This window comes from Schizosaccharomyces osmophilus, chromosome 2 (genome assembly GCF_027921745.1).
Source record: "Schizosaccharomyces osmophilus chromosome 2, complete sequence".
In the NCBI taxonomy this organism is placed as follows: domain Eukaryota; kingdom Fungi; phylum Ascomycota; class Schizosaccharomycetes; order Schizosaccharomycetales; family Schizosaccharomycetaceae; genus Schizosaccharomyces; species Schizosaccharomyces osmophilus.
The window spans coordinates 1,661,586-1,679,652 of record NC_079239.1 but is presented as its reverse complement, the minus strand read 5'-3'; the positions used below and the strand labels follow the sequence as shown (position 1 = coordinate 1,679,652).

At 38.7% G+C, this 18,067-nt stretch overlaps 6 protein-coding genes across 6 annotated transcripts; 5 read left to right on the top strand and 1 right to left on the bottom strand.

Moving 5' to 3' along the window:
• Nucleotides 1–990: 990 nt before the first annotated feature.
• On the top strand, nucleotides 991–3,939 carry ppk1 (serine/threonine protein kinase Ppk1; the record flags this gene model as incomplete). Its single annotated transcript, XM_056182053.1, has 1 exon — nucleotides 991–3,939. One exon carries the CDS (start codon nucleotides 991–993, stop codon nucleotides 3,937–3,939), a length of 2,949 nt encoding a protein of 982 aa, XP_056037479.1.
• A 664-nt stretch (nucleotides 3,940–4,603) lies between these two features.
• On the top strand, nucleotides 4,604–8,200 carry pds5 (mitotic and meiotic cohesin loader subunit Pds5; the record flags this gene model as incomplete). The annotated part of the gene is made up of 1 exon (XM_056182052.1): nucleotides 4,604–8,200. One exon carries the CDS (start codon nucleotides 4,604–4,606, stop codon nucleotides 8,198–8,200), a length of 3,597 nt encoding a protein of 1,198 aa, XP_056037478.1.
• An 879-nt stretch (nucleotides 8,201–9,079) lies between these two features.
• On the top strand, nucleotides 9,080–10,036 carry cdc42 (Rho family GTPase Cdc42; the record flags this gene model as incomplete). Its single annotated transcript, XM_056182051.1, has 3 exons — nucleotides 9,080–9,127; nucleotides 9,306–9,374; nucleotides 9,575–10,036. 3 exons carry the CDS (start codon nucleotides 9,080–9,082, stop codon nucleotides 10,034–10,036), a joined length of 579 nt encoding a protein of 192 aa, XP_056037477.1.
• Nucleotides 10,037–10,617: 581 nt separating this feature from the next.
• pss1 (heat shock protein Pss1) lies at nucleotides 10,618–12,795 on the bottom strand (the record flags this gene model as incomplete). The annotated part of the gene is made up of 1 exon (XM_056182050.1): nucleotides 10,618–12,795. The coding sequence occupies one exon, from the start codon at nucleotides 12,793–12,795 to the stop codon at nucleotides 10,618–10,620; it is 2,178 nt and encodes a 725-aa protein (XP_056037532.1).
• Nucleotides 12,796–14,699: 1,904 nt separating this feature from the next.
• Nucleotides 14,700–16,524, top strand: tos4 (chromatin binding FHA domain protein Tos4; the record flags this gene model as incomplete). The annotated part of the gene is made up of 2 exons (XM_056182049.1): nucleotides 14,700–14,829; nucleotides 14,975–16,524. 2 exons carry the CDS (start codon nucleotides 14,700–14,702, stop codon nucleotides 16,522–16,524), a joined length of 1,680 nt encoding a protein of 559 aa, XP_056037339.1.
• Nucleotides 16,525–17,012: 488 nt separating this feature from the next.
• Nucleotides 17,013–17,883, top strand: bos1 (SNARE Bos1; the record flags this gene model as incomplete). Its single annotated transcript, XM_056182048.1, has 3 exons — nucleotides 17,013–17,036; nucleotides 17,079–17,175; nucleotides 17,288–17,883. 3 exons carry the CDS (start codon nucleotides 17,013–17,015, stop codon nucleotides 17,881–17,883), a joined length of 717 nt encoding a protein of 238 aa, XP_056037345.1.
• Nucleotides 17,884–18,067: the final 184 nt, after the last annotated feature.

Here is an 18,067-nt window from a genome sequence, read left to right as displayed (position 1 = left end):
CAAAAGCATTGCAATCTGTTTCACTTCTTTCTGCTAACTCAAATTCGATTCAAAGCAGATAACTAACAAAGAACCATTACCGAGAGTAAATTTGTGGAATTGCTTTCGGTTAGCTATAGGAGAATATTTGTAGCGAAATATTTGCCTGTATCGCAAGTCGCCTAATTGTCCTCTTTTTGGCAGAACATCGTTTTCCGATAGAGTACGTTTCCTCACTTCTCTCTTTCAAATTTTCATTGTGTTAAACTTTTCTTTGTAGTTTCCTGTCACTGCTATTTATATTGGTAAAATCACTAACTTTTTTTTTTTCGTTGTTTTCTTTAACAAAAAAAGGACGTTATTAGTGATAAAGTCGAAAATTCCTCTTTTCAAATCGTTTATCTTTCATAAAAGTGCCAAATTAAAAGGAATTCTTCGATCTTATATTTTCGTGATCAGTGACTTTCAGAATCCTCTAGAAGACACATTGTTCTTTTTAAAAGTTTTTTTCTTCAACCAGATTCTTATTAACTCTGCAATTTTGCTATCGCTCAAAGGCTCCGTTTTCTGACCAGCCTTTTGCTATCAATTCCTTTTTGCCAATGCCTACGCCTGCCATATACTCACTCTTTCCAAATCAAAAATTTTCGTTTTAATTTGTTAACTATCTTTGGTCAATATATAAACCAGACTTGTCATAACAGACGTGGTTTTGCACCAGTTTCTTCGTTATCATTTGCGATATTCTTCTGTTCCTCCTAATTTTATGTTCCTGTTTCATTCGTGTTTTCTATTATCCCAATAATTTTCTTTGCTAATTCTAATTCGGACCGGATTTCTTCTTAAAAAAATAATTGAGGTAATTCGTCCCACACTAATATTCCAAACAGCCTTACGGCATATTGATAATTTTTTTCTGTCCTATTAGGCCTTTCCAGTCTTTGTGGGGTTTAATCTTTCTTTTCTTAATATTTTCTTTGTTTTATACATGATTTGTACATTACTAAAAAAATGCACTCTTCATCGGTTGGTCGTTCAATCCCTATTTCTCAAGGGTACCCTTCGTTTAATTCCCATTTGAAAAATTGCAGTGTGGTGGAAAGCACCATTCGCGCTCTTCCGGACTCTTCACTTTCCAGTTTATCGAGATCAACCTTTCAGCATCCTCCTTCCCTACCTAATGATGCATCAGTGGATTCTGATTTACACCAAAGGATTCATCATGACTCCTTTCCGCAAATTCATTCATACAGCCATAAAACTTTTATACATTCTTTTCAAACTCCGGAGCCATCAAAAAGGCACTTTTCTTCAAACTCCTTTACTTCCTTGCAACCACAGACCGCCTCTTCTCCTGAAAATGATATCTCTTTCCAAAAATGGGAAACAAAAGACGAATCCCTATATGATTTATTAAGACTTACATCTCCACCGGACCACTTGGCCTCCCATACTCTACCTGTGCATTCAACTTGTTCGTTTCCTTTTTTCAAAGACAATCCCCGAGGATCGTCTTTTCCAACTCAGAATAATTTGCCAAAAGTGCCTAATAAAGCTTATGGTGACCGAAGAATAGGAAAACCCCTCGTTAATCCTCTGTTTAATTTAGATTCGCCTGTTTCTGATTTTAGGGTGAGCTCCAAAAACATTCATTCACCTCAGAAGCCTTCCTCTCAGGATAAAGTTTTACAACCGTCTTCTGTCGCTAATAGAATTTTCTGTCAGGATGAATTTGCCAAACCTATTTCTAGAAACCATTCTTTTGAAACGCAAAACAATGCACAAGAAAATAGTGGTATTATACGTTCTTCTTCAACAAAAGCTGATGATTCGTTTCATTTTAATACTTCAGCTGAATTGGACAGTTTTGCTGGTCTGAATCTGTCGAATAAGTCATTACTTTCCGCACAGATACATCAATCCAAATATTTGAAATCTTCTAGTCAAGTGATTGCGGCACAAGAAATTGTTGAACAAACTTCTGAAGTAGTAGAAGAAAAAGCCGCTGAACCATACAAAAGCTTGGAGAAGAAAGAGCGCCCTCCATTATTTACCAATAACTCATTCGCTGTCGGTGACTTGCATGGCAGCCCGAAAGAGACAGTGACCAATATTTCTTCACTGCATTCGCCCACTCGTTCTCGAATTCCTGGAGCAAAAGCCTATGTGAAAAATACCATCAATATTCAGGTCATAAAAAAGAAAAACGAACAATACATCGCTCACTTTCCTGAACATAAGGAACGTCTAGATTTTTTATGGCAGCATAAAGCTAGTCCTGCTTTTGCTAATTGTGCATTAGCGAGTAATGATCGGTTTTCTCTTTCAGAATTGCACATGGATAGTTCTGAGATTTTAGCTCGGACACTAAAAAAGTCATCAAAAAACAATTGTTTTGGTCCTTTCATTCTGGGGAGGACTATTGGGAGAGGTGAATTCGGAAAAGTTAAATTAGGATGGCCTTTACCAGGATCCTCTCCATCTAAAAAGCATCCAACACCTCAAGTAGTTATCAAAATAATTCGTGTAATCAAAGGAGGGCGTTTGTTACGAAAGGTTATTCGCGAAGCGACGATTTTAAGAGAAGTTGATGATCATCCCAACATTGTGAAGTATATAGATCTTATTAAAACAAAGCACCATATGGGCATCGTCTTGGATTATGTAAGTGGAGGCGAATTGTTTGATTATATATTAGCTTCACGACGTCTTGAGGATGAAACGGCTTGTAAGCTATTTGCACAACTCATTAGTGGTGTTGGATACTTGCACTCAAAAGGAGTTGTTCATCGAGATTTGAAGTTAGAGAATATTTTGCTTGATTCGAAAAAAAATATTATAATTGCCGATTTTGGATTTGCAACAACGTTTGGTCGTTTTGGTTCTCAAAAAAATCAAGTCAGTATTGCTAAACCGGATTTATTTAGAACCTCTTGTGGATCGCCTTGCTATGCAGCACCCGAATTGGTTAACTGCAAAAGTGGATCATATGCAGGTACCCAAGCAGATATATGGAGTTGCGGTGTTATATTATACGCTATGCTTGCTGGTTATCTACCTTTTGACGATGATCCTCATAATCCGAATGGGGAAAATGTTGTACGGCTCTATCGGTATATATGTAGTACCTCCCTTATATTTCCTGAGTATATCAACGAAAAACCCCGAGAACTACTCCGTAAGATTTTGGTGCCTGATCCTACACGAAGACTTCAAATGTCAGGAATCATGAGACATCCTTACTTGCGAGCTCATAGGCAACTATTTGAGCTTTACAATGACTTTGGTACTTTAAAGTACCCTGTTGGTGGTTTTCTTTCGCAAAAATCAGAAATTAGTGTGTCTTCAAGCTCAACCGTTAGCACTTTCTCTTCAGTAGATATCCCATCACGTGATTCTAATGTACAGAAAAAAACCGCTATACATGGCAGCCTTGAGTTGAAGCAACCAACAAAGACTTCGGCATTAGTTAATGATGGTGCTCACGCTTCGGTAATGTTATATCCAAAAGACAACAGCAAAAACCGATTGGTTTCTCTGCTTCGCAAACCCAATCAATTTCCAAAGAGGTTTGATGACGAGACTTTATTCAAGGCCAATTCAAAAATTAGAGGACATCAAAGACACTTAAGTACGGCCACAGTCGACTACAACCATCGGAAAACACCTTTACCGCCCATTGAAATGAAAGTTACATCTTTGGTAACGACAAGTTGTGAAACAAGGCGCAGAAGTGAGGCTACCAATTCGTTAAAAAACTTGTTATGTAAGCCCAAGAAAAACTATTTAGGAAAGGATTTTTCCTTTCTCAAAAATTATCTTTCGCTTAAAAGAAGAGGCAAAGATTCTGGTTTAATTTTGGAGACAATAACCCCACTCGTAAGTACATCTGACGCTTCAACTTTGAAGAACCTTCATCGGTTTGAGAAGGGACATAAAAGACATTATACTTTTGCATAATATTGTGTCCCTTATGAACTCGAAAGTTCTTTGTTTATCCTGTACATAAAAAGGCAATCATTTATGGTGCATTTCTATTCTTCTTATTTCTTTTCTAAAACAAAACATACTTTATTTATTTTAGAACTAAAACGTTCTGTCCTTTTCCTATTCAATCCGTTTAATTGCTGCATTTTTATCTTTATTTAATTAATTAATCGGCGACCGGACTTTAGTTTGAACAAATAAATTATTACTTCAATACAACCAAAAGTTTTTTTATGAGCAAAGTTTGTATAATCTTGTAGTGCGACTTGCATGTTTCACCTAAATGGAATTTTTTTTTTTCGAACTTTTTAATGGTTATAATGGGTACACTTTATTATGAGTAACTTTTGTTTGAAAGCAAGAAAGGCCTACTTCTTCCTTTCCTTTTGGTGCAAGACTCTTTGTTTACTTCGTTACTTCACATGTACAAAGAGACTGCACTGCGGGTGACGATTTACTGAAAAGTTGTTCAGAACGCGACGCGTCGCACAAACACAGTACTTTTTTTTCTAATTTGTCAAACTTTCTGGAACATTGAACACCCAGAAGTTAATATAGTTGTATTTATTTTATTTACAAATGCTTTGATATACTAAACCTTTACGGACATTCGTTTTATCTATCGATAGTATTTTCAATGATCGCAATGTCGAAACTGAAATTTAAGCAAGTAATTGTTCCAAGTCATGATAAACCGATTCCTACTACTGAATTGGTTAAAAGATTGAGGAGTTTACTGGATGAATTGTCGGATATGGAACAGGAAACTACAGATCGCGATTCTTTATTGCCAGTAGCCTCATCGTTAGTCAACCAGAACCTCCTACACCATAGAGATAAAGGTATTCGTTCTTTTGTTGGTTGTTGTATCGTGGAACTTCTTCGACTATGTGCCCCCGATGCTCCATATACATTATCTCAATTGGAAGAGATATTCCAAGTAATACTGAAGCTTTTGAGTGGACTCGAAAATTCTGAATCTACATACTACTTACAAGTTTATCGTATACTTGAGAGTCTGTCAAACGTGAAGTCTGCGGTACTCATGGTTGACTTACCGAATGCAGAGTCCTTTCTGGTTACCATATTTCGTCTTTTTTTTGACATCTCCAGAAAAGGCACCAACAAAAACGTAGAGTTTTATATGCTCGACATCATTCACCAATTGATCAACGAAATTAATAGTGTACCTCAGGTCGCTATGAACATTCTTTTTGCTCAGTTAATTTCAGGTCACGGGGTAAGGGAATACATAGGTTCTCCAGACTCCCAAAACCATGGACCAGCTTTTCAGCTGGCTAGAAATATTTTTCGCGATTCTTCTGATCGCCTGCAACGATATGTCTGTCAATATTTTTCCGATATCGTCTTTGATACTAAAGATTCCGTTTCGGACGAAAAAACAAATCCAGAGTTCATTTTCGCCCATAATCTCGTAATTCAACTCTGGGAATATGCGCCCTTAACGTTACTCAATATTGTTCCTCAATTCGAGAACGAACTTCAAGCTGAGCAAACTAGCGTACGGCGTGTCGCTATTCAAACAGTCCGACTCATGCTTCCTAATCACTCTCTTTGGTCGGACTATCCAAAGGTTTGGGCCGCCTTTTGCGGTCGTCTCAATGATAAGGTCACAGCATGCCGCGTGGACTGCGTGGAAAAGCTCATGGATGTATTGAGGAACCCTTTGGCATCTTCAGACGTAACTAACTATATTATTCAACTTTATCAAGGAAAGCTCGCGGACACTGATGAAAAAGTCCGTATAGCCGCCTTACAAGCTATTGGTCATGTGTCCCTAGACATTATAAAAACGCACGTTCCTGTGGAGATCTTGAAATTAATGGGGGATCGGCTTCGTGATAAAAAGTTGTCAGTTCGAATTCAAGCTATACAAACGTTAAGTAAAATCTATCATATTGCATTTCCTGGGCTTGAAGCAGGTGAAGAGGTTAGTATCCAACTTTTCAGTTGGATACCTTCTTCTTTACTAGAAGTTTTCTATATAAATGACGAAGCTACGAACACCACTGTTGACCTTGCGATGAATGAGCTTGTACTCCAGCAATTAAACTCGGATACAGATACTCGCGTAAACAGACTTTTAGTAGCCATGAATCATTTCTCAGAAAAAGCGTTGCGCGTTTTCTTCATGTTACAGCAAAGACAACTTAGGTTTTCTGGTTACTGTAAGTATTTTATTGAATGCTGCAAAAATTATAATGGCGGAGTCATGGATGAAAATGAAGAAGAAATGACATCCAGACTAAAAAAGGTAATAGGAGCTATATCTTTGAAGACTGTCAATCCTTCTTTGAATGAGTCATCCCTGCAAAAATTTGCAGACACAAATGACCGACAGGCATATAAAATGTTAATGGAGACATTTTCACCTAAAAATGATTATCAGACAGTTCTAAAGAATGTTAAGCACTTATTTAAAAGAGTGTCGGCCAGTATGAGCACCCAGCATTTTGAATGTTTTCGATTGTTGGTTTATCGCTGTGCATTATTTGTCTTTAACAAAACAATAGTAATAGAGTTGGTCAACAAAATTGGAAGTTTGCAAAATAACCTCCAATATGCAAAATCTGCTGAGCTTTTACTTCAACAGTTACCATTGATTCATCCTGAGATCTACGAAGAATTGTTTTCAAGCATGGAAAGTATGATCTTATCATTTAGTCTAAAAGCAGATGTCAAAGTTTTAAAGACTCTGTCACATTTCGCTAAGAAAAAGATAAATTTTTCCGTGAGCCCTGAAGTAATCGGTATTCTAAAAAGTCTTTGCTTTCAGGGAACGGATGGTCAGGCGAAGCAGGCAGCTACCGTGTTGGCGTTTGCTGGTAATTTCTTCGATCTGGATTCCTTCGTATCAGAAATTATTGATGGTTTACATTACGATAGTTCTTTATCGGTCCGTCTATCGACCTTAGCGCAACTAGTTTTATATCGGTTAGATGCTGTTGAAAAGCATGCTGATTTTATTACTGAGTGTTTGGTTAAGGAAATAATTCAGATGGTTCCAGAAGCGAACGAAGACCAAAATGAAACTGAAGAATGGTGCGACTTTCAATCTTTGGATCACCTGTATCGTTGCAAAGTACTTGCAGTTAAAGTCCTGGTTAATCGTTTACGAGCTGGATATCATTCCCCGGAAGCATTGGAGATAGCCGCACCTGTACTAAAGTTACTAAATGTGATCCTGTTAACGGAAGGTGAGATCAGTCCTCATAAAAATACTTCCAGATTGGGTAAAGCTCACCTACGATTGATAGCAGGGAAATCGTTACTAAAATTAGCCGCTATACCAACTTATGCTGAATATTTAGACTTTAATACCTATTTACGAACTTCATTATTATGCCAAGACCCTTTTTTTGATGTCCGAAATGCCTTTATACAAAATTTACAAAAAAAGTTGCAATATCGAAAGCTTCCTATGCAGTTTTACGCAATTATATTTCTTGTTGTTCATGATCCCGAAGAAGAGATAATAACGAAAATGTCTTTGTGGATATGTTCACAAGTCATTCATTTTCGTAAAATGCACAATTATACTATGGAATATGTTATAACTTATTTGCTTCACTTGCTGTCGCACCATCCAGATATTTCATTGTCTGACAATGAGAATGTCTTTGACTTTGTGAAGTATATACAATTTTATGTTGAAAATGTGGCTTCAAGTGATAATATTCCTATTATCTTCCATCTCGTGCAACGGATAAAGCAAAACTACGATGCTGTTGAGCCTGAACGAAAGTACGTCTATATGCTGAGTGATATCGCACAAAAAGTTATCCAAACTAAGGCGCAGAGCATGGGATGGAGTTTGACTACTTATCCAAAACAAGTGAGACTTCCATCTATAATATTTAAGCCATTTGATACTTCTGAAGAAAAGCAGAAGTTCTTTTCGAAGAATTTCCTTACACCTGAAATAGAATCCGCCATCGAACACATGGTACGATCTTCCACGATTGGTAGTACTGCAAGGTTACTTACCAAATCAAACGCGACAAGAAACGGGAATCATGAAAAATTAAAGAGGAAGCGCTTCGGAACAAGACAACCAAAACCGAAAAAACAAGAGAGAAAAAATGAAGAACAAGCTCATCTGCCTCGTAGAGCGAGTACTAGAGTATCTTCAAAGCAGGTGAATTATACAGAAGCAGAGTCTGAAAAGTCAGAAAATTCTGAAGCCTCTTCTGAATTTGGGGAAGAGGAATAGAAAATCTGTTTTACGTTGGTTTAACCAGCTTACAATTTGATAAATATTTATTCGTTATATGTGCTATATATCTTTTGTACTTTATGAATGGAACAAGCATGCTTTTACCTTGGCATTGCTTCTCCCTTTGATTCATAAAAAATTACAAAATGGATTGTTCATTATGGGTTGTCTTTCTTTAATAATGGGTTTTACGTCGATGAAGCTTTCAAGAAGCAACATTGTCTTTTTTTTATAGAATATAAGTTTTCCGTCATTTACATATTTGGTTTCTGTAGCACATAGCTGGTTTTTATTGTTCATTAAGTATCTTAAAGCCTTGGTGTCTGCTTTTCCTAGTTTACCATGAAATACGACAACTTTATTGGAACCAAAGATAGCAAGGCTCTAAGATTCAATTTACTGCCTACTCGTACTCTAAACAAACCCAATGGAGATTTATATATGACAGAAGAGACGGTTGCGTCTAAAACAAGATTACTGTATCTGACTATATTGTTGTATTATGAAGGGTTTTAGAGCTTGAAAAGTATGAGCGTTTTAGGAATTGCTTTCATTTCATCTTCATCTTGTAAATAAAAAGTGTCATTCATGCGAAAAACGTTCGCTTGATATTTTAACTTGCATTAACCGGATAGCTACGATACAGTAGTCACGAAAGAACTTTTTCATGACTTTTTAACAATTTTTTTTATTGTGCGTTACGTATCACTATTGTGTATACCAGCACTCCTTGACATCGCTAATGGCTCGATATGACCGTCATATTGGCCTTAATTCTTACCTACAACCAACACCGTGTCTGCAAAGGGACTAAAGGTTACCATATTCATTAGAATTTGCTTTTCCAAAGGAAATTAGGGATCAATAACAAGCAACATGCCAACTATTAAGTGCGTTGTTGTCGGTGACGGTGCTGTTGGTAAGGTATGTAATTCGTAACGCGTGTGTAGAGCCCGGTCTTGAAAGAAATTTGAAGGTTTTTAAGGGTTGAATTGAGTGAAATAGGAGTTTGAGCTCTTTTCAAGCAAACAAACCCTTATACAGTTCTTCTAATAGGCTCTGAATTGGAAATGAGACATTCGTTTGCTGACGTACATCATAGACCTGCTTGCTGATTTCTTACACGACAAACAAATTCCCAAGTGACTATGTTCCTACAGTCTTTGATAATGTATGTAAAAAAGGATGAATCTACGACAAAACGCACTTGATGGGATGCATGCTCGTTCATTTTGGAATCTGTTCAGCCACCCGTCGAGACAATTTACGTTTGGCTGGAAAGTGCTTCGAATGAAAGAGATGAATAGCCATCTGTCTTTTCGGGTTCATAATAATGCTGAATATAAGTGCAAGAAATTAACCCTGTACTAGTATGCTGTTACTGTCATGATTGGCGATGAACCTTATACTCTTGGCTTATTTGATACAGCTGGTCAAGAGGATTACGATCGCTTGCGTCCTTTGTCGTATCCTCAAACTGATGTTTTCTTGGTTTGCTTTAGTGTCACATCTCCTGCCAGTTTTGAAAACGTCAAAGAAAAGTGGTTTCCCGAAGTACATCATCATTGCCCCGGTGTTCCCTGCTTGATTGTCGGTACTCAAATTGATTTGCGTGATGACCCATCTGTCCAGCAAAAGTTGGCTCGTCAACATAAACACACACTCACTCATGAGCAAGGTGAGCGTTTGGCTCGTGAATTAGGTGCTGTTAAATACGTTGAATGCTCTGCTTTAACACAAAGAGGGTTGAAAAACGTGTTTGATGAAGCTATTGTGGCAGCTCTAGATCCTCCTGTTCCTCACAAGAAAAAAACGAAATGCCTTATTATGTAATCTGTCTTTGGCCCTCATTTATGTCGGCATCTACAAAATTTGCCGGTGCTTAAAGTAAGCTTTAATTAACTATCCCTATTCTATAGCATCCTTCTACGCTAGCCATTTCTGACATCTACACCTTTATATTCGTTTCCGTCTTCCTATCTTGTAACTTCTTTGGTTCCCCCCTGTATGTTTTAACTGGGCATTTTTTTTCTATCCGTTCTACCTGTTGACTTTGATTGATCTTGTCTGTAGTATATACTCTTTGCTGCAAATACATCAACACTTTTTTTTTCCGGTGTTGACTATAAGAATTAATGAACAGCGATAATCTTAGAGTATAACTTTTTATCTAATTGTGTAATTGGAAATATGCGCTCTTTACATTTATTTTCGAATATAGGTGAACACCAACAATTTTCTAAAAACACGTTTGCTACCCATTACCATGCTACATTGCGCTCACATATGTAAGACTTCTATAGAACAATAACTATTTTTTTTAAACCTAACTATCTCCGAAGACAAAATAAAGCCTTTCAAGGATGAACAAAAACTATATTAAAACATCATAAGCAAACGGTACCTAAACTTTTTTATTGCTTCTGCTCATCGATTTCCATTTGTTCATTCTGATTTTCTCCCTCACCGTTTCCTTCGGCAACAGGCTCAGCAGGAGGAGGAGGAGGAGCACGACCACCAGTACCAGCTTCAAATTTACCAGAGGGCACATCTTCTTGCTTCTTTGTCTTTTCAGCAGCGGCTTTGGCAGTGGCATCACGCTCAGCTTGAACCTTTTGACGCTTCTCTTCCTCAGAGTCTAAGTAACGCTGACGGATAGGACCTCCAATACGCATGAGATCCTCAAGCTTAGCGGTATAGATGGCCTTGGTGGTATCTTCACCTTCTTCGTACAACCAGTCTTCGGAGGCGCCAAGCAATTCTTTGAATTTGGAGCTTTCCTCCTCATTAGTAAAGGGAGCATAAATCTCATCAAGCTTCGAACGAGTGTCGTAGATATATTCTTCTAAGGCGTTCTTGCGATCAACGGTCTCAGAAACAAGTTTATCATTGGCAATCATTTGATGCTCCATTTCAGAGTACTTCTGCAAAACCTTTTCAGGAAGACGCTCTTCCTCAACAGAAACGCTGAGATCAGCGGTCTTGACCAACTTCTTAACCTTGCGCATCTTGACGGGCTCATCCTTTTCTTCTTCACCTTCCTTGGGAGGAGTCTCGACAGGCTCTTCAACTTCTTGCTCTTCGACAATGTAAGCTTGCTCAACAACCAAAATACCGTGTAAATCAAGACGAGCCTTGATCTTGACAATGCTCAAATCACCTTGAGCGTTAGGCTTAACATCATTGATCAAATAACGAGCAATGTTGGGGCGGATGTTACCAGGCAAAAGCTCCTTGTGAGAATAGAAAGCATCAAGGGTGAAGGGAGCTTTACGGTAGAAGGTCAAGATCTTGGTAGAGGGAATGGGGTTGTTACGAGAGAAAACTTCCAAGTTAGTGTCTTCTTCAGGGTTTTCGGGGATAGGCTCCCAGCTGAAGGTGACGGGATATGGGGTAATATCATGAACGTTAAAGTCACGAACACGGAAAACAGGAGACAAAATAGCACAAGAGAGAGCACAACCACGGGCAACGGCTTCATCTTGGTTCAAGGTGAAAGAAAGGGTCTTACCAAAGAAGTTGGAAACGGTTTCCTTAACGCTGGGAACACGAGTGCAGCCACCGACCATTTCAACGCTGTAAAGTTCCTCTTTCTTGATACCGGCTTGGTCGAGGGCTTCTTGAAGGGGCTTAGTAAGACGCTCCAAAAGGGGTTGAATGAGTTCTTCAAATTGGTCTCTCTTTATGAAAGAGCTAGCATCAATGTCGTTCATGATCATTTCGACGTTAATGTGAGCAGAAGCATTAGCGGAAAGAACCTTCTTGAGACGCTCGACAGCAGCGGCCAAGCGGAAGGTGGCCTTAGAGTTAGAAAGAACATCCATCTGGTATTTTTGTTTGAATTCAGCAGCAAAGTGGTCAATGAGAGCCTTGTCCATGTTACGGCTACCAAGGTTACGGTCACAAACGGTGGACTTAATGTGGAATTGGCCACGGCTGAACTCGATAATAGAAACGGAGTAGTTGGAGTGACCAAGGTCAACAATGGCAACCTTACGAGGATCTTCAGGTTCAGGCAAGTCGGTCTTGGTAATACCATAGGTCAAAGCAGCAGCAGCGTTGTCATTCATCAAACGCAAAGGGTTGAGACCGGCAAGGTTGGCGGCTTCCAAGATGGCACGACGTTGAATGTCAGTGAACCAAGCAGGGATAGAAATAACGACATCGCTAACGGAGCCAATCAACTCAGCTTCAGCAATAGCCTTAACCTTGGTAAAGTAGGCAGCAATGAGTTGAATGTTGGAGAATGCATTTTCTTCGTTGAGGTAACGTACTTTAGCACCAACGAAACCATCAACCTCGGCAAGAGGAGCGGAAACGAAGGCAGACTCGATCTGTTGGATCTCGGGGTCATCGAGGGTGCGGCCAGCCAAACGCTTCAAACTTCCAACAGTGTTCTTAAAGTTGGAAGCCTCTTGAGACTTGGCACCTTCACCCAAGAAACGGCAGCGTTCACCGTAAGAGACCAAAGAAGGAGTAGAACGATTGGAAACTTCGTTTACAATGACATCGATAGCACGATTACGAGCAACAGCAATAACAGTCTTGCTGTTACCAAAATCGATACCGACAACGTTCGTCCTGGAAGACATGGCACTACATTAAGAGTTAGAATTCTATAGTCACGATAATGCTATGCTGTGCAGCTTGTGTTGACCAAGACAAGAAACCATTTTTGGAAATTCAAAGTGAAAAAATTCCAAAGAATCAACAACTGTTGGAATAGCCACAGTGTTTCTCATCTCTTGCAGCCCATAGACCAGCATATCTTGCAATGCAAATTTTTCACATTTTACATTTCACATACCTGTTTAAAATACAGAAATACCTAAATGTGAAATTTAATTAAGCTCTGAATAGTACGAGAGCCTTTAAAACAAGTATTTCACAAGAAAAGAAGAATCAAGTACTTCTTCACGTTGTTGAGTGAATTGGTTGAGGACAGACCTTAGTGCGGTAATAAATGAGAGAGCAGTTTCTGGTGTTCTAAATTATAGCAGTCCCAAATACAGAAAATCTATTAAAGAAAAATAAAAAAAACAATTTCTATTTTTAATTTTATCGGTTATAGGAAGCACTTCAATTGTTTCTTGATTGAGCTCGAAACTTCTTTCTTCTATCCATACATTAGAGCTATTTACGGCAGTGTTGTAATTAACGGTATGTGGGATAGGACACAAAATTCCAAAAAAGCTAAAAGAGGTTAACGTTCACTAAACACGAAAAGTCTCACAAATAAACAAAAGAAGAGTTAAAATACTAGGCGTGTTGTTTCGTATACAAGGCAGGTTAAAATGAGCAGCGTCCTTTCACGGTCGTTTGAATTGAATTGAAAATAAAAAGAAGGAAATAGATTCACAAAAATGTTTTCTTTGGACATAATTGTTTGAATTATTCAAGAAAATGAAAGATTCATTGGTTAGAAAAGTTTGCACACTGCGTTACACTAATAAATAACCTGACCTTCTTTCAAAAACAGGAGATCGAACGATCAAAACGCGCGTTAAACGGTTTACTCCTTTCTTCTTTTTACAAAGAAAATCTAAAATAAACCAATTCTTAGCAATGGTGCTTGTATAAGAAATTACGCGTGCATACGGAAAGGTTGCAACAAAAGTTCAAATTTAACTAAAAGTCACTCGTGCAAACATATTCAAGTAGCTTGGAAAGCATATGGTTACCTCTATTCTCTTTACAACTTGTGAAACGACACTGTGGTCCTGCTTCTTCTTTGTTAGGTTGTTGCAACGCGTCGCGTATACAGGGCTGTTTGGTAGAACAGGGTCATGACAATGGCAGCTCTTTTTGAAAGAAAAGTGAAATCCCTTGATTTCAGAGTATGAGTTCACCTTTAACATAAACCACTTTTTGCCTTTCGACACACCTCTTTCCCTTTTTGAAAGTGTCTTTTCCAATATTTACTTATGGAAACAACATTCATAATTAAAATCGCATTTTTGTCATATGGCAGCGCGTCGCGCTTTACGGAAGCCACTGGATCCAGTAAACACGTAAAATGAAAACGCGTCCACGCTTATTGCTCAATCTATCTCAGCCGCGACGCGTCGCGACACGAACGCGCTACTTCATATATATAAACATTGCAGCGGTGTTTGAGAGTCTTTCTTCAACAGACTCTGCATCTGTTGCTTCAACAGCGTTTGCATATTCATAAAAAAGGTTGTTCATTAGGTGTAAACTGTATCCTTTGTTTGTTGACATCTTTCTGTCGGGGTTATGCTAAACGTGTAAGACGTAACTGAGTGATTACTTCAAACTTTAGATATATAAGGTAATTCGTTGAAGTCTTTCAAAAATAATTTCATTTCTTTGTTTAATTCCCCCGCATCTTTCTTTGTTAGTTCGTCCTAACATTACACTGGCTTATCTAAACCTTGGTGTGCTTCAAAGACTTACTTTCTTTTATTCATTTTAATATTACCTCTCTCCCTCTTTTCAGTCGTTTCTATCCTCTTAATTTTGTTCATCTTCTCCAATGGCTTCAGTAACAGAGAATGAGTTCTCACTTCCTTCACCCATTTCCTCGTCTCCCAGTCCTTTTCATAAGAAAAGCTGGATGTCAAAACATCCTAATGGCTCTCTTAACGTAGGGAAGCCTCCCTTAGGTAGGTACCTTGTCTTTCATAAAGAGTTGTATTCATCGGATCCATTGTACTCAATGCGTGTCAATGATTCACTCTATCACCTTCCTGCTAGTCAGTCTATGTAGCCCGACTAGCTTTCAAAGAATGCTTTACTAATTGATTTTAGGCCAATTCGTTTTGACTCCAGAGCCTTCCAGCAACACCTTTTATCAACCATCGTCACCCATTTCCGCCGTGAAACGGGAACCTTTAACGCCCATGTCGTATGTGAAGATGAATGTGTCTCGTGTCATCAAGATTGGACGCTCAACACAACAATGTGATCATGTCCTTTCCATCGCTGACAAGGCTATTTCACGCGTCCATGCAGTCGTTATATGCACACTTGACCGTATGATCGTTGAGTGTGTAGGTTGGAACGGTATGATTCTTACTGACTCCTTACGCAAAGCCGTCTACCACATGAAAAAAAATGACCGTGTCGTTTTGTTCCGTCCAGGACTTGACAGTTGTCCTATACTAGATGTTTTTGGGTATCGAATGCTACTTGGCTGGCCCGAAGATCCTTTCGATACCGAAGGAGAAAACTCAGAGTATGATGATGCCGCAAATGAAAATGAAGCACCGATGTCTCCATCAACTCGCGGACACCTTCCTTTGCTACCTTCTTCTCCTCCTCAAGAAATCGGAGCTGATCCTGAACTTTTTGCTGCCCAGGCATTGACAAAAGCAAGATTTAAGGATATCGCAAACACATCTACCGAAGAAAACGAGCCAGCTAGAAAACAACGTGTACTTGAAAGACTTATTGAGGTTGGAATGGAAGAAGACAAAAAAGCCAATGTACATGCCGCTGAGGAAATTGACATGTCTATGATGAATGAATCAACAGCTAAAATGGAAGAGAATGATTCCTATCTTAAGCCTAATCTCAGCACTGAATCCTATAGCTGTGATCCAAACCATGAACAACAAGACATCCAAGTATATCAAGATGAAGAAGGAAGTAACGGCGAATTTTACAATAACGTAGTGCCAACGCCGGAGGAGCCCATCGTCGTTCGCCATGATAGCATGGACGAAAGTGCTGAAGGTTTAGCGAACAGAAAACACCTAAAGAACCTAATTGCGAACCGGGAAATGGAAGAGAATCAAGAACCTCCTACTGCCATATTACCCTCTTCACCGTACAATGATGATGAAAATGCAAATACCATGACCCCTAACTCATATAACGAAGTAAAAGCTGATCCTACCACCTGTTTACAAGAAAATGGCTACGCTAATGAGCCTTCTGAAAATTATGTTGAGTCATCAAAGGAAAATTCAGCTCCCGAAAGTCTACTAATGGGACTCATTTTGGATGAATTGGTTTTTTCTACAACTTCTACGACGGCGTTGACCGTGTTAGCTCACTTGTTCCCAAGCGGTATGCCTTTGGCTGCCGTTCAGGACCACTTACGCGAGCTTGCTAAGCAATATTCATACCTAAAGGAGGTTCGACGATTTGGAACGGATGCCAATGGCGATCCTCTTTGGAGTCAATGGTATTATAACCCGGAAGAAGATGACGATGAAGAACGTCGCCAGCGTTATGCACCAATTATGCGTCCTGTGCGTTCTTCGCGCCGAGTCCATAAGCAATATTTTTGGAAAAAGCCTCGTACTCGTGTACGTTCATCGAATCACTCCTCTAGAAAACGCCGTTTGGCATAAGCCAAATGTTTGCTGGCAAACATTTTTGTCATTCATTATTTTTCAAATGTGTTAGGTACTTACGACAACTGGATAAATGTAGGTTTTTTGTTTTTTTTTTTTTTATTTTATATATCTCTTTTTTGATATACTTCTTCTTAGAAAGTAATAATGATCTAATGAGTTGTTGCGACGACACTCTTCATAAATCAATGAAATAAAAAGGTTAGAAATGAATTCCCCTGATCGCCGTACTTGACCTGTATTTATAGTAACTTGGCCTTTGGCTTACCATCCCATTATGTCTTATTATGATCCACCGCCCATTATGTCCCTTTATGAATTAACACCCATTCAGTCATTTTATGAATTTATCTTTTGTTTACAGTCCCATTATGTCGTTTTATATACAGGTAACATCTGTTACTTGTTCATAAATCATCTACTTACACCATGAAATGTGTAGAGGACGTAATGAAATATTGTCTTGGAACCTTTCCTGGCAAATAATGAGTAATACCCTCTATAACCATGTATGAGATATTAATGAATGAGTAATTAACTGTGAATGCTAGTGTACCAAGTTACTTCAGTCGATACAAAAGGATCTGAACGAATTTGAGCGTGGTGTTGAAGATGAAAGCAACACGATATCCCTAGCTGGTATCCAAGGTAAAGAAGAATCTGTTATTTGAAGGCTATTTATCTTCTGTTGCCGTGTTTTACGAAGCGAAGCTTTCCTTCGAGAACGCACTTTCTCAATAACTGGCTAACGAAAGTGTAGGCCAAATATCGGCATCCTTTCTTTCACTGAATCGCTCTATTGAGGATTACAACAGTATGGTGAAAAGGGAACTGATACCTGCGAAGAAAAACAAAGCTACTGTGCGTGTTCAAGAGTTTTACCAAAAGCATTCCCAACTATCAGAGCATTTTGAGCAACTAAAGGCTCAAGTTCGCGATGCTGCCCATGCCAAAAATAGAAGAGAGTTATTTGGAAGAAGAGGGTATCCGAGTGCAACTCCCGATAATCCATATGGTGAAAATGGCATGACAGACGCTGAACTGGTTGAGAATGGCCCACCTAACATCACTAGGCAGGAAGGTCTTTTACATGAAAACGATTTCATAGGAAGGGCTGAGTCCCAAATTGATGAGTATTTAGAACGCGGTCGTTTGCTACTTGGTGACTTGGTTGAGCAGAAATCAATTTTGAAGTCGACAAAGAAGAAAGTGTTAGATGTAGCAAATACATTGGGCATCACCAGGACGACGCTTTCAGCTATTAATAGGCGTTCAAGGCAAGATAAAGTCATATTCTACACTGGTGCCGCTTTTGTCTTTTTCTGTTTTTATTTAATTGTTCGATGGTTACGCTAATTTCCCATTTTGAAACTTCTTTCTGGGTCTATTCACTGTTTTTTTTTTTCGATACAATGAATCATGTGTTGCTACAAAATTTGGAAACTTTCTTGCACTTTTTTTCTTTCAGACGTTGTTCTATCTTCCACCCATAGAAAAATATTCTTCTATATCCTTTGCCAAACAAGGATGGGTTTTACAA